The 13776-nt window shown below is 36.2% G+C and overlaps 1 protein-coding gene across 1 annotated transcript in view; it reads right to left on the bottom strand.

Annotated features, from left to right (window-relative positions):
* KLHL4 (kelch like family member 4) overlaps positions 1-10833 on the bottom strand; it is a 337217-nt gene extending 326384 nt beyond the window's left edge. The window contains exon 1 of the mRNA XM_053699353.1: positions 10165-10833. Within this exon, the coding sequence (XP_053555328.1) occupies positions 10165-10583 (419 nt within the window). The 5' untranslated portion in view covers positions 10584-10833. The remainder of the gene's footprint in view (positions 1-10164) is intronic.
* Between the last annotated feature and the right edge of the window lie 2943 nt (positions 10834-13776).

The following is a 13776-nucleotide window of genomic DNA, read 5'->3' as shown; positions in this document are numbered from 1 at the left end:
GCGAGCAAGGGATCCTCTGAAGACAACAGAGGAGGGTCCCATAAGTCACAGATTGGGGAAGTGTTTTTTCTAATTATTAGCTGTGGGAAAAGGGGAGAGGTGCGGAAATGCATAAGGGGCAGGTGAGACAGGAAGAAGGGATCACTAATCTTTTTTCTTTTCCCTCCCTCCCTCCCTAGAATAGTTAAGAACTTTTGGCAAATAACCCGGAGAGGTCACAAGGAGTCAAGGAGTGACAATTGCATGGTTATGGGCTGGAGGTTGGCAATTTAGTCATATGATTGTAAGACCGCCCATGCAGCCCCTTAAGGGTATAGTGCAACTACTGCTGATAATTGCTGGTGGTCTGTTGGTCACAACTTTTGCTCAGCAAGTAAGTTTTTTAAGTAGTTCTTTGATAGGACTTTGATTTAGGTATGCAGTGAAATTTAGGGGCTGGAACGTGGGTGCGGCGGTGTAGGGTGGGGAGGATCCTGCAGCATATCTTGACCTGCAGTGGTGGTCTTTGGTCAAACTGATATTGAGTCCTGCTTTGCCGCTGGTTCTCTCTGCACTTTGCCGTCACACCACAGGGGGGTGTTACCTCCCCTGAAACGTGGCCCCCAAGTTCATGTTTAATGCTGGTGCATTTATTTGAAATATAAAAAATTGTGGAAATTTGATTTATGATGATCTTGGGTTGCTATAATAATTTTCAATTAATAAAAACCGTGACCTTTTTCCAAAAATTTTAAATGCCAAGAACTGTATCTGTGTCTTTATGGGAATGTTGGTGTGTTATGGGATGAACAAGGATATTATGGTAAAGGTTGATCGTTTTTTTTTTTCTTTTAGAAGTGTTTTGTACATTACCTTGATTTAAACTCTAGGGGCTCCAGACCTTAAACAATTTTTAAGGGAAAAGGAGGGCTGGGAAGCTAAGGAAAAAGGTGAATTAGAAAGGGGGTACCCTAATTAAGGATGGTAGGGAGGGGGAGGTAGGGGCACCACTACACTACAGAAAAAAAACTAAACTAAACTGTGTATTGTCAGACAGCTGTCAGTACTTATGATGGCCGCAACAATTAGGAGGGGGGGTTAAAGAGCTGTTTGGGGGATCAGAGAGATTGGGGGTTGAGGAGGGATCAATACACTGCAGGGAAAATAATAATGATAAAACATTTTTTTTTTAAAAGCCCTTAAAGGACCAGTCAACACAGTAGATTTGCATAATCAACAAATGCAAGATAACAAGACAATACAATAGCATTTACTCTGAATTTTAAATAAGTAGTAGATTTTTTCTAACACATTTCAAAGTTATGTATATTTCCACTCCCCCTGCACCATGTGATATCAATAAGCCAATCACAAATGCATATACGTATAGTCAGTGAATTCTTGCACATGCTCAGTTGGAGCTTCTGACTCAAAAATTGTAAATATAAAAGAATGTGCACATTTTTTTTTAATGGAAGTTAATTGGAAAGTTGTTTAAAATTACATGCTGTATCTGAATCATGAAAATTGAATTTGACCTGAGTGTCCCTTTAAGTGCATACTGGAAGATCCTCTGCCAGTACCTAAGACGGTGACCAGTGGGGTGTGAGGGAGAGTAGAGAGCTGTTTGGGAGGGATCAGTTAAGGACCAGGGAGTGGGATTTGTCAGGTAGGAGGGTAATCTCTACTCTGCATCGAAAATTAACCTTACAAGCTAATTGATTAACCCCTTCACTGATGGGAATTTCAAGTAAGGTGCTTAGCTGCAATTAGCTGCATTCTAATTGCCAAAAAGCAATTGAAAAGCCTGCATGTCTGCTATTTTTGAACAAAGGGAATCCCAGAGAAGCTTTTATAACCATTTGTCATATGACTGCAGTAGTTGTGTGTAATAATTTCAGTGAGAACCCCAAAGTTTGCGAAAAAGTTAACAACTGTTTTTTATATGATAATATCTGGAGGCCAAATAGTGGCATCAATACCTTGGGTTGTCTATTTTAAAAATCTGTATAGTTTTCATGGGTAAATCAAAAAACCAAAAAGCTCTATTTCTGTTTAAACAGAGTGATATAAAAAATGCTAAAAATTCTCCAGTACTTTTTTTATGTTTTTCTCTGAAATTCCCGGTAGTGAAAGGGTTAAAGGGACAGTAAACACATTAATAATTTTTTGTGTATAAATAGTTTAGTTATGCTTAAAGGGATACTAAACCCAAATTTTTCTTTTACGATTCAGATAGAGCATGCAATTTTAAGCAACTTTCTAATTTACTCCTACTATCAATTTTCTTTGTTCTTTTGCTATCTTTATTTATAAAGCAGGAATTTAAAGCTTAGGAGCCAGCCCATTTTAGGTTCGGCAACCTGGATAGTGCTTGCTTATTGGTGGCTACATTAAGCAAACCAATAAGCAAGCATAAGCCAGGTTCTGAACCTAAAATGAGCCATCTCTTAAGCTTTACATTCCTGCTTTTTAAATAAAGATAGCAAAAGAACAAAGAAAAAATTGATAATAGGAGTAAATTAGAAGTTGCTTAAAATTGCATACTCTATCTGAATAATTAAATTAAAAAAATGGGTTAAGTGTGCCTCTAATGAAACAACTTTGCAATTTACTTTCATTATTTATTTTGCCCCATTTTCATGTTATTTCTCTCTATGAAAATTGAGCGATTTCTAATTCCCAACCCTGCTGATATTTAAAGGCTAACTCCGCTACACATCTGCCTAATATTGGCTTTATCAGATAACAATTGCAAAACAATCCACTCTATACTAACATTATAACAGGAGCTAGCCTTGTTGTCTGTGGATTAAAGCCCAGATTGACTCCTCCAAATAAGCCAAATGGTGGGTGGAGTTTGGCTACTGAAAAATAATTGCAGATAAAAGGAAAACATTAAGACTTCACTGATACTGTATGTTATTCTATAGCAACACAGCAGAAATGTATTGGTATTACAAGTTGTTTATTGTCCATTTAAAGGGACACTGAACCCAAATGTTTTCTTTTGTGATTCAGATAAAGCATGCAAATTTTAGCAACTTTTACTCCTTATATCAATTTTTCTTCGTTCTCTTGCTATCTTTATTTGAAAAAGAAGGGATCTAAGCTAAGGAGCCAGACAATTTTTGGTTCAGTACACTGGACAGCACTTGTTTATTGGTGTGTGAATTTATCCACCAATCAGCAAGAACAACCCAGGTCGTTCAACAAAAATGGGCCGGCATCTAAACTTACATTCTTGCTTTTCAAATAAACATACCAAGAGAATGAAGAAAATGTGATAATAGGAGTAAATTAGAACGTTGCTTAAAATTGTATGCTCTACCTGAATTTGGGTTCAGTGTCCCTTTAATATATTAGACATGTTTTAGAGCTCAAAATCTGATACAATAAATGTACAGCAAACACCATATTCACAGGTAATACACTTGTCTGTTATTAACAGTTAACTTTTATATGTGATGTCATAAATGCAACTACTAGAACCTATAAACCATCCAGATAGCTCAGGAGATAGTGTACCTCATTGCTTTGCTGAAGTCCACAGGCTGCTATGATACGCAAGGCATAATCATACAGATTTTTATATAGTCATATATTTAACTTCATACAGAGATAACTTAAAGGGACATACAACACTAGAATTTGTGTTGTTTAAAAAGAAAGATAATACCTTTATTACCCATTCCCCAGTTTTGCATAGCCAACATTGTTATAGAAATACACTTTTTACCTCTGTGGTTACCTTGTATCTAAGCCTCTGCAAACTGCCCCCTTGTTTTAGTTGTTTTGACAGACTTGCATTTTAGCCAATCAGTGCTCACTCCAGGGTAAATGTTTTCTATATGAAACACATGAACTAATGCCCTCTAGTGGTCAAAATGCATTCAAATTAGAGGCAGTCTTCAAGGTCTAAGAAATTAGCATATGAATCTCCTAGGTTTAGCTTTAAACTAAGAATACCAAGAGAACAAAGCAAAATTGGTGATAAAAGTAAATTGGAAAACTGTTTAAAATTACATTCCCTATATAAATCATGAAAGTTTTTTTTGGACTTGACTGTCCCTTTAAACTTACAGCTTATGTAGCATAGTTGTTTTTTTTGTAAAAGGCAGAACATTGCAGGCATCTCAACTCAGCTCTCAATCAGATGCACAATTTTTAAAAAAATTCTGGTTTTAGCTCCCCTTTATTAGGGATTTGAAACATAAACTATATGTTCTGCACCCAAAAATGTTATTGTTCTTATTTTTTATATCTGAACTTGCTTGCAGAATATATATGTACTTATATATATATAGAGGCCAATTTATCAATGTCCGCTAGACACCGCTGAATGCCGACAGCATACGCTGTCAGCATTTAACATTGCACAAGCAGTTCTGGTGAACTGCTTGTGCAATGCCGTCCCCTGCAGATTTGCGGCCGCTAGCAGGGGGTGCCAATCAACCCGATCGTATGCGATCGGGTGGATTGATGTTCACACTCTCAGAGGCGGCGGGCGAGTTAAGAAGCAGATGTCTTTAGACCACTGCTTCATATCTGCTGTTTCCGGCGAGCCTGGAGGCTCTTGGTATTTTTATTTGAAAAAGCAGAAATATAAGCTTAGCAGCAGGCCTATTTTTGGTGCAGCACTGTGATTAGAGATTGCTGATTGGTGACTACGTTTAGCCACCAATCAGCAAGCGCTACCCAGGTGCTGAACCAAAAATGGGACGGCTGATAGGCTTACATTCCTGCTTAAATAAAGATACCAAGAGAATGAAGAAAAATGTAAAATACGAGTAAATTAGAAAGTTGCTTAAAATTGTATGCACTAGCTGAATTATGAAAGAAAAAAAAATGGCTTTAGTATCCCTTTAAGGTGGTTTAGCACTGATTCAGCTTAGTTAATTAGTAATAATAATAATAATATTTATTTATTGTACACAATAATATTAACAATAATATTAACAAATAAACTATCTTGTATGTTCACTGCTATTGCAAAGAATACTTTTCCTATAATGATTGTTGATGCAAAACTCATAATCCACATTAAAAAGCCAATGAGTACAGAGAATATGAGGTAGGATGGGGGTAAACAAAACCTCACAGATAAATTGGCTAAACGCATTAATCCAAGCCTCCCTGGGGGAAAGTGGAACAAGTACAAATTCAGATGTAATTAACAGTAAAATGAAGCAAAATAAATAATACATGTATAATGCAATAATGAAATATTTTATGCATTGTTGAAATGCCTAATGGCGTTGGCAGCTTTTCACAAGATTTTGGACTGTGTCTATAAGAACTTATGCCCATTCACCCAAATGCTCATTTGTGAACAGGCACTGATGATGAACGAGAAGGTCTAGCACTTCAATTCATCCCAAAGATGTTTAATTGTTTTGAAGTCAGGGCTCTGTGCAAGACACTCAATTTCCCCCACATTAAACTAGTCAAACCATGTATTTGTGGACCCCACTTTGTGCACAGGGGCCCAGTCATGCTGGAACCTCCGCCAAATGGTTGCCACAAAGTTGGAAGCACTAAATTGCCTAAATGTCTTTATATCCTGCAGCATTAAGATAACCCTTCACTGGATCTAAGGGATAAAGTATAAACCCTGAAAAACATCCTCAGGCCATAATCCATCCACCACCAACGTTTACAGTAGGCACTCTGCATTCTAGTAGGTAGCATTCTCCTGGCAAATCCAGCACCCAGATTCTTCCAGAAAACTGCCATATAGTGAAGCACAATTCTTCACTCCAAAGAACACGCTTCCACTGGTACAATTTAACGCCACTCCAGCCAACACTTGTCATTGCGCATGTTAATATGAGTGCCTTTGTACAGCTGCTTGGACATAGAAACCTATTTTGTAAAGTTCCTAGCACACAGTTATTTTGCTGATGTTACTTCCAGAGGCAGTTTGGAACTCTGTAGTGAGTGGTGCCACACATGATAGGCAATTTTTACATGTGATGCCCTTCAGCACTTGGTAGCCCCCACTCTGTGAATTTGCATGATCTATCATTTCATGTCTGAGATGTTGTTGTAGCGCTCAAAGTTGACAAGGGCAGGTCTAGTAGGGTACAAATTTCACAAGCTGGCTTGTGGCAAAGGTAGAATCCTATTACAGTGATATCCTATACCAGGGCTCGACAAACCCAGGAGCCTGGGAGCCACTGGCTCCTAGAATTTTACCCCTGGCTCCTAACTTTTTGGGGTATTCTCCATATATCTATATACAAATACAACTGTCTGGCTCCTAAAAATATGCCTGGCTCCTTAATATTCTTACTGGCTCCTAATTTTTGAACATATTCGTCAAGCACTATCCTATACTATCACTGAACTCTTCAGTACAATCCAATATTTGTCTATGTGCTTGATTTTATGCACCTCTTAGAATTGGGTGTAGCTGAAACATCTAAACTCAATAATTAGTAGAAGTGTCTACATTCTTTTGGCCATATAGCATATGTTATTATTTTTCATCTAATACAGACTCATTTTTTGGGCTATCATGTTTTGATACGGACAGGAACTGATACCATTTGATAAAGATGCCAGTCAGGAATCAAAACGTCATGGACTTCTTATTTTAATTTGGTTCACCAATAAAAGCTAAGTTTTATTTGCATAATCCAGTGAGTGCTGTCATTTAATGGAAATTGTATTCATACTGTATTTGACTAGCACCCTGATAGCTGCAGTGCTGATTAAATATTTTTTCCACAGAGTACACATCCTGTCTTGAGGCTTTATTTATATATATATGTATATATATATATATATATATATATATATATATATATATATATATATATATATATATATTATATATATATATATATTATATATATATATATATATATATATATATATATATATATATATATATATATATATATATATACACACACAAAGTCCAAACTACAGTATTACCCTCCAACGGTCATCGGCCTGGGTGCAAAAATATAGTAAATATTTCCATAAAACAATTGCACTCTCAGGACTTTTTGAAGAAAATTCACAAATTTATTGGAACCTTTTCAAGGAGAACTTCCCCTTCATTATCATGATGCTGATGAAGGGGAAGTTCCAATAAATTTGTGACATTTCTTCAAAAAGTCCTGAGAGTGCAATTGTTTTGTGGATATATATATATATATATATGTTTGTGTGTGTGCGTGCATTTAAAAAAACATCAAATACAGTTTTATGTCTGTTCGAACTCGCTAAAATCATCCAGATCCAATTGGCTGTGAGTGAGCAGGGGGCGGCATTGCACAAACATTTCACCAGAAATGCTTGTGCAATGTTAAATGTCGACACTGTATGCTGTCGGCATTTAACATTGCTCAAGCATTTCTGGTTAAATGATTGTGCAATGCCGCCCCCTTCTCCGTCTTGGCCAATCAGATTGGGATGATTTCAGTCCGCCACTTAAAAGGTGGCAGAGAAGTTAAGGAGCAGCAGTCTTACGACCGCTGCTTCTTAACGTCCGTTTCTGGAGAACTATAAACGATGGGGCGTCAATGCAGCATCGGCTGCTTAATAAATCAACTCCTATCTCTGAATTTCAAATGAGTAGTAGAATTTTTCTGACAAATTAAAATGTTAGTTCAATTATACTTCCTCCTGCACCATGTGAAAGCTATCAGCCTATCAAAAAATGCATATATGTATATAATGTCAATCCTTGCGCATGTTCAGTAGGAGCTGGTGCCTCAGAATTTGAGCGTATAAAAAGATTGTGCACATTTTGATAATGGAAGTGAATTGTAAAGTTGCTTAAAAAGTGTGTGATCTATCTGAACCTTGAAAGTTTAATTTATGACTTTAGTGTTCCTTTAAAGGGACATGAAACCAAATTTTCTTGATTTAGAAGGAGCATGCAATTTTAAACAATGTTCTAATTTACTTCTATTATCTAACTTGCTTTGTTCTCTTGATATACTTTGCTGAAAAGCATATCTAGATAGGCTGAGTAGCTGCTGATTGGTTGCTGCACATAGATACCTTTATGTGATTGGCTCACCCATGTGCATTGCAATTTCTTCAACAAAGGATATCTAAAGACTGAAGCAAATTAGATAATAGAAGTCAATTGGAATGTTGTTTATAATTGTATTCTCTACTTCAATCATGAAATTATTTTTTGGGGTTTAGTGTCCCTTTAAGTCTATATCAAAACATATGCATAGGTTGAAATGAGCTTAGGCCAAGCCAAAACAATAAATATTGAAGCTGACATCAAATAAATGTTGATGTCTCCAAACCAGCTGCATATCTCTGTACATGTCCCTATTTTATGCTAACCTGAACTGATTGGTTGTAATTAATCATATGATTAACACTTATTTGAGATTTTCAATGTGTCAATTAATGAATCAGACACTGCATTAGGTGAGTCAATATGACATTTATAATTCTGTTGTAAAGTGTAGTTTATGGCTAAGCTAAAACTTCAAATATTAATAAGGAGATTTAAACAATATAAAATATGTTTCTTATAAACAAACTAATGGCTTTCTTGTCAACTTGCAAATGTGTGATATTCATTTTCTATGTCTTTAGTGTCATTTTGTTCTTAGTTGGAAAAACAAAAACAAATTTCCACACTGAGTGAACACAGTAATTTATGTTGATACCATCTGTTTTTCTTATCCAATGGTGTATTCTTGCTAACCTCACACAATACAACATTGTATTATTATGATCTACAAGTATTTGTTATGTATAATATAAAGCAATATGTTTTCTTTATTCAGTATGTAAAAACAAGGACTGATTTTCAGGCACAAAGAAAATCAATGTAAATTTTGATAATCTGTTTATTTTTTATTTGTATTATTATTGATTGGTTTTGTAATAGGAGAAATGAAAAAATGTAGCACCTGTTAATCCAACAGCAGACATAATCTGTAGTTATAGTAGTGAAACCATACAGTATAACAAAAGTTGAATCCTATGAATAATTCAGAATTGCATTGCTTTGGCATGATCATCAGTTTAAATGGTGATAAACAACAAGTGCAAAGCGTTCTTAGTGAAGAACAAAAGTAAGAGATTCTGTTCATTTTATTTGTCTGTATCTTGCATGCTAACCCTGGATAATCAACACCTCATCTCTGCTATGCTATTCTGCAGTATAAGATGACAGGGCTAGTGTTCATATGTAAATATTTGGGACAAATGATGAAGATTAGTTTGTACCTATTATGTAAAATATAGTAGTGCTTATTCAGATACTGTAGCTGTTGGCATACAAAGTAATGATTTCATGCACTATGTTTTCCCATACTTCACCTTGTCAGGCAATCTCTGCACCTTGATACATTGTGGAAAGAGTATGAGCCTGAGATCATGATAGAAATGTATCAGTATAAGCAATCTGAATGCCATAATGGCCCGAATGGGTTAAATCACAACCGTGCCCTGTCAAACACCATCTACAGTATGTAATGAATTACCTGACACCATCTGTGCAGCAAGGTACTGAATAACTAGCTGTTATTAACAGCCCACAGCCAGTGCAATATGCTCAGGCACAAACACAGCGACAGACGAGAGAAACTTGCTGCATTTGTAACAGATTCAAGGTTAATGGCTAAGATAGAAGATGCAGGAGATGAATGGGGAAAGATGCTAACACATCACTAGAAGCAATCAGATTCTCCATGTTCTAATCTTTCTTGTTTACTGAAGGCTCTGTACTGATCAAGTCACCAGTAGTTTGACATGCTCTTGTTTTCTGCCTAAACGTGAAATATATTAAAGCTAAAAACGTCCAGTGTATTGTCATTTCTCATCTGCTTGTTAATATGTCAACAGAATATATAAATACATATATATATATATATATATATATATATATATATATATATATATATATATATATATATATATATATATATATATATATATATATATATATATATATATATATATATATATATGATCTGTTTAACTACTTTACTGCCAAATTGTTAAAAACTTTGCTTGGCAATATACTGCAACCACCTGGTACCTAATGGGTTACTGTTCTTACTTCTCAACATTTTCCCTAATTTAAAGTAGTAATTATAGCTGTGTGTAAGTTAAATTGAGTGCATGTTGCCATACATATAGCGTCCTCTGTGCTATGCAACTGCCCTTCCATGCCCAGGTCCCTAAATCTCCTACCTGTCGGTGGCTGCCTCTGGATGTTCCTCAGAGATGCTCTCCACTTCCTGGGTGCTGCTGCCCTCCTCCTCTTTGGCCAGAGCGTCCTCTGTGCTAGGTTTTGGGATATCCTCATTTGCCTGTAAATGTTCAATGATATTTTGCTGGTGCCAGGATGGTACAGATCGATGGTGTACAGGGGTTGGTCCTGGCACTGGTGCCAGTATATTGTGCACTGGGCTACTATTTTTCTTCAGTCCATTTCTGTCCCGTGAGTGGCTTTTCAGCCTACTGTGTACTGGCGTCCCCCGGTGCTCATATCCTTCCTGCTGGATGCAAACTCCAGAGCCTGGAGATCCTTGAGATGGGTGGCTGAACCACCTCCAGCGCAGCCTGAGGATCTGCTTCACATCAAACTCCTTTTTGCCAGAAACTGACATGTTTGTAAGAATCACAAGCAGATTTTATATTTTGTATCCTTTGTTGTCACTTTTCTTTTTTTCCCCTTGTAAAAAGACCTAGAGGTCCTAATTCATTCATCTGTGTGTGTGTAGCATGCTGCAGGCATCTCCAGTCCGTGCTAGCTGCTGCTAACTGTGTAGGTGGGATCCCATACAGACAGGATGATGAGGTCAGACCTTAAACAAGTAAATCAGCTTAGTACAGGAAAGTAGCTACCATAACACAGCCCAGCTGCTAGGTTCGTACTCTGGAAGGTCTATTACACAGCTTTCAAATACATAGCCCACCCTTCACATGATCTCCTGAGAGCACAGCCTGCAATTTAAGATGCAAGGAAGCAGATCACATATTGTGGCACTAGCAGTGTTGGATATTCTGTGCGCTTATGCCAGGCTGCACTCTGTAAACGATACAGATCTCCACCACATCATTCCAATATCTCTAACAGATTTTTAACATTGCTTCATGTGAAAATAACCTCCTTTAACATCATCCCCAGTTAGAATTAAGTTTAATTAACTGCGTTCTGCTTACCCACCTGGAAAGTTTAATTTCACTGCTTTAAATTCATGCTGTATTTTATAGAGGATTTCAGGCACAGTGCACAATGCAGAATCTTATGAAATATTTATTCATGCAGGCGCTAAATATATGCTGCAATATTTGTGTCTGCAAGAATAAATTGGGAGGAAATCCTCAGAATGGAGTTCTAACTGGCTTGTGACATGAAATGACCAGTGTTCCTGGTTATTTGCCAAAATAAATAAACAGACCCTTTACTTACATTCTCTACACCCTTCAAAATTCACAATAGATCACACAACGGGTATAATGACAAACTGCATAATAATGTATTTCTGGATTCTATAAGGGCAAAAGGGCACCTTCTCCAATTCTCTATAGTCAAACCAGAGAATGAGTGTATATAGGGTTTGTTCTCTGATGATTGATGCGTAATGCACTTCACTATAACACTGTCTAGGAGGGTCAATGCCATTTTCTATATATGTGAGTTCTGGAATCTGTTCATTGTTGGAATTACATTTTTTAATAGAGAGAGGATGTGTTGTATTTTAAAACAGAGAAATGTAAGCAATTACACATATGACAATATAAATAAAAACCAACAAAGATCTAAAAATGAACTGTATTATATAAGAATTCACTTTAGGACTAAAATTCACTATTGTAGATCTCATGAAGTCCATTGTGATCAGTGATATTTTATTTAAACAGACTAAACACTTAGAGATTGTAAAATACAATGTATTAAAACAAATTTACAATTTGGTTTCATTATTTATTTTGTCTCCTTTTTATGTTATTTAAATTCTTAATTGTGTTGGCTTCTCATTTCTCTTAAAAATGATGACTCTAGACTTAAACATGCTATATTGCATTGCTTGTAAACTTTTGAGACCCTTTTATAAGTGTCCCTAGTTGGCCTCAGCAGAGAAGAATATCTAGGTTGCAATATGGCTGCACTCATTGCTTTAAAGGGACATTAAAAACCAAACAAATGCCAGATAGTGTGATGCATTCAAAGAAAGATTTAGCTGAGAATAGCATGCAGATGTATTTTTTAAAGTTTCATTAGCTGTGACAAAATAAGTGTAAAGTTTTAGTGTCTATAAAACAATGGGAGCTGCCATGTTGTAACTTAGGTTACCTTCTCTGCTGTGGCCAATTAGGGACAGTTATAAATACTAGGTCACTAGAGTGTGCAGCCAATAGCTGTGATGAGAATAACAGTGTTCTGCACTTCCATTTCTATCAGGAACTTAAAATTTTACAATTTCAGAATGGAATTACAGGAAAAGGGGATAACATAAATAATGAAAGTGTATTGCAGAGTTTGTTTATATATACGATTTACCATTTTATATTACCCTCTCAAAGTGTTTAATGTCCTGTAAAAGGGACAGTATACACCAATTTGTATACACCAAACTTTCTGAGACACCATCTCCTACTAAGCATGTGCAAGAGTTCACAGTATATATGTATATGCATGTTGTGATTGGTTGATGGCAGTCACATGATGCAGGGCAAAGAAAAATGTAACTAATGTAATGTAACTTAGACATTTGCCAGAAACAAAATCTACTACTTATTTGAAATTCAGACTAAGGGGGCGATTTATCAAGTTGAGACGGACAGGGGCAGGCTGAATTCCCCTGGCGGAATTCAGCATTGCCCATAAGTGCTATTTTGCACTCACGTGCAATCCCGCCCCCTACCCGCACACAGCCAATCCTGCTTGGGCAGGAGCTGTCAGTCTCCCCGGTCGGAATAGACAGCAGAGATTTAATTTTGCCACTTTAGAGGTGGCATAAGATTAGGGAAGCAGCGGTCTGATGGCCGCTGCTTTTTAAATACGGCGTGCAGGTTTTCTTGTGAGAACCTGCAGCCGTAGTGGGTTGAAAGGCTTGCAAAGCCTTTGATAAATCAACCACCAAGTGCTTTTGCATTGTCATTTTATTATGCATTTGTTGATTATGCAATTTCACTGTATTTAATGATCCTTTAACATACTTTTGGCCAAGTTTCCATATATATATATATATATATATATATATATATATATATATATATATATATATATATATATATATATATATATATATATACAGGTAGCCCTCAGTTTACGCCGGGGTTAGGTTCCAGAAGGAATGGTTGTAAATCGAAACCGTTGTAAATTGAAACCCAGTTTATAATGTAAGTCAATGGGAAGTGAGGGAGTTAGGTTCCAGGCCCCTCAAAATTGTCATAAGTAACACCTAATACATTATTTTTAAAGATTTGAAATTAATATTTTAAATGCTAAACAGCATTATAAACCTAATAAAATAATCACACAACACAGAATATATAATTAAACTAAGTTAAATGAACAAAAACATTTGCTAAACAGCATTATAAACCTAATAAAATAATCACACAACACAGAATATATAATTAAACTAAGTTAAATGAACAAAAACATTTGCGAAACCGCATTACAAACTTAATGAAAAATGAGACAACACAGACTTCACTTGCATTTTTCTGCAAACAGTTCTTTCTATGCATTCCAATCTGGACTGATTTATAGACAGGAAGATCTTGTTCCTTTGAAATCAGCTCGATAGCTCAGGTCTGGTTAAACTGATTAATTTCAGCTTGCTTGGC

The sequence above is a fragment of the Bombina bombina genome, chromosome 1, assembly GCF_027579735.1.
Source record: "Bombina bombina isolate aBomBom1 chromosome 1, aBomBom1.pri, whole genome shotgun sequence".
Lineage (NCBI taxonomy): Eukaryota > Metazoa > Chordata > Amphibia > Anura > Bombinatoridae > Bombina > Bombina bombina.
This window is presented reverse-complemented; position numbering and strand designations above follow the sequence as displayed.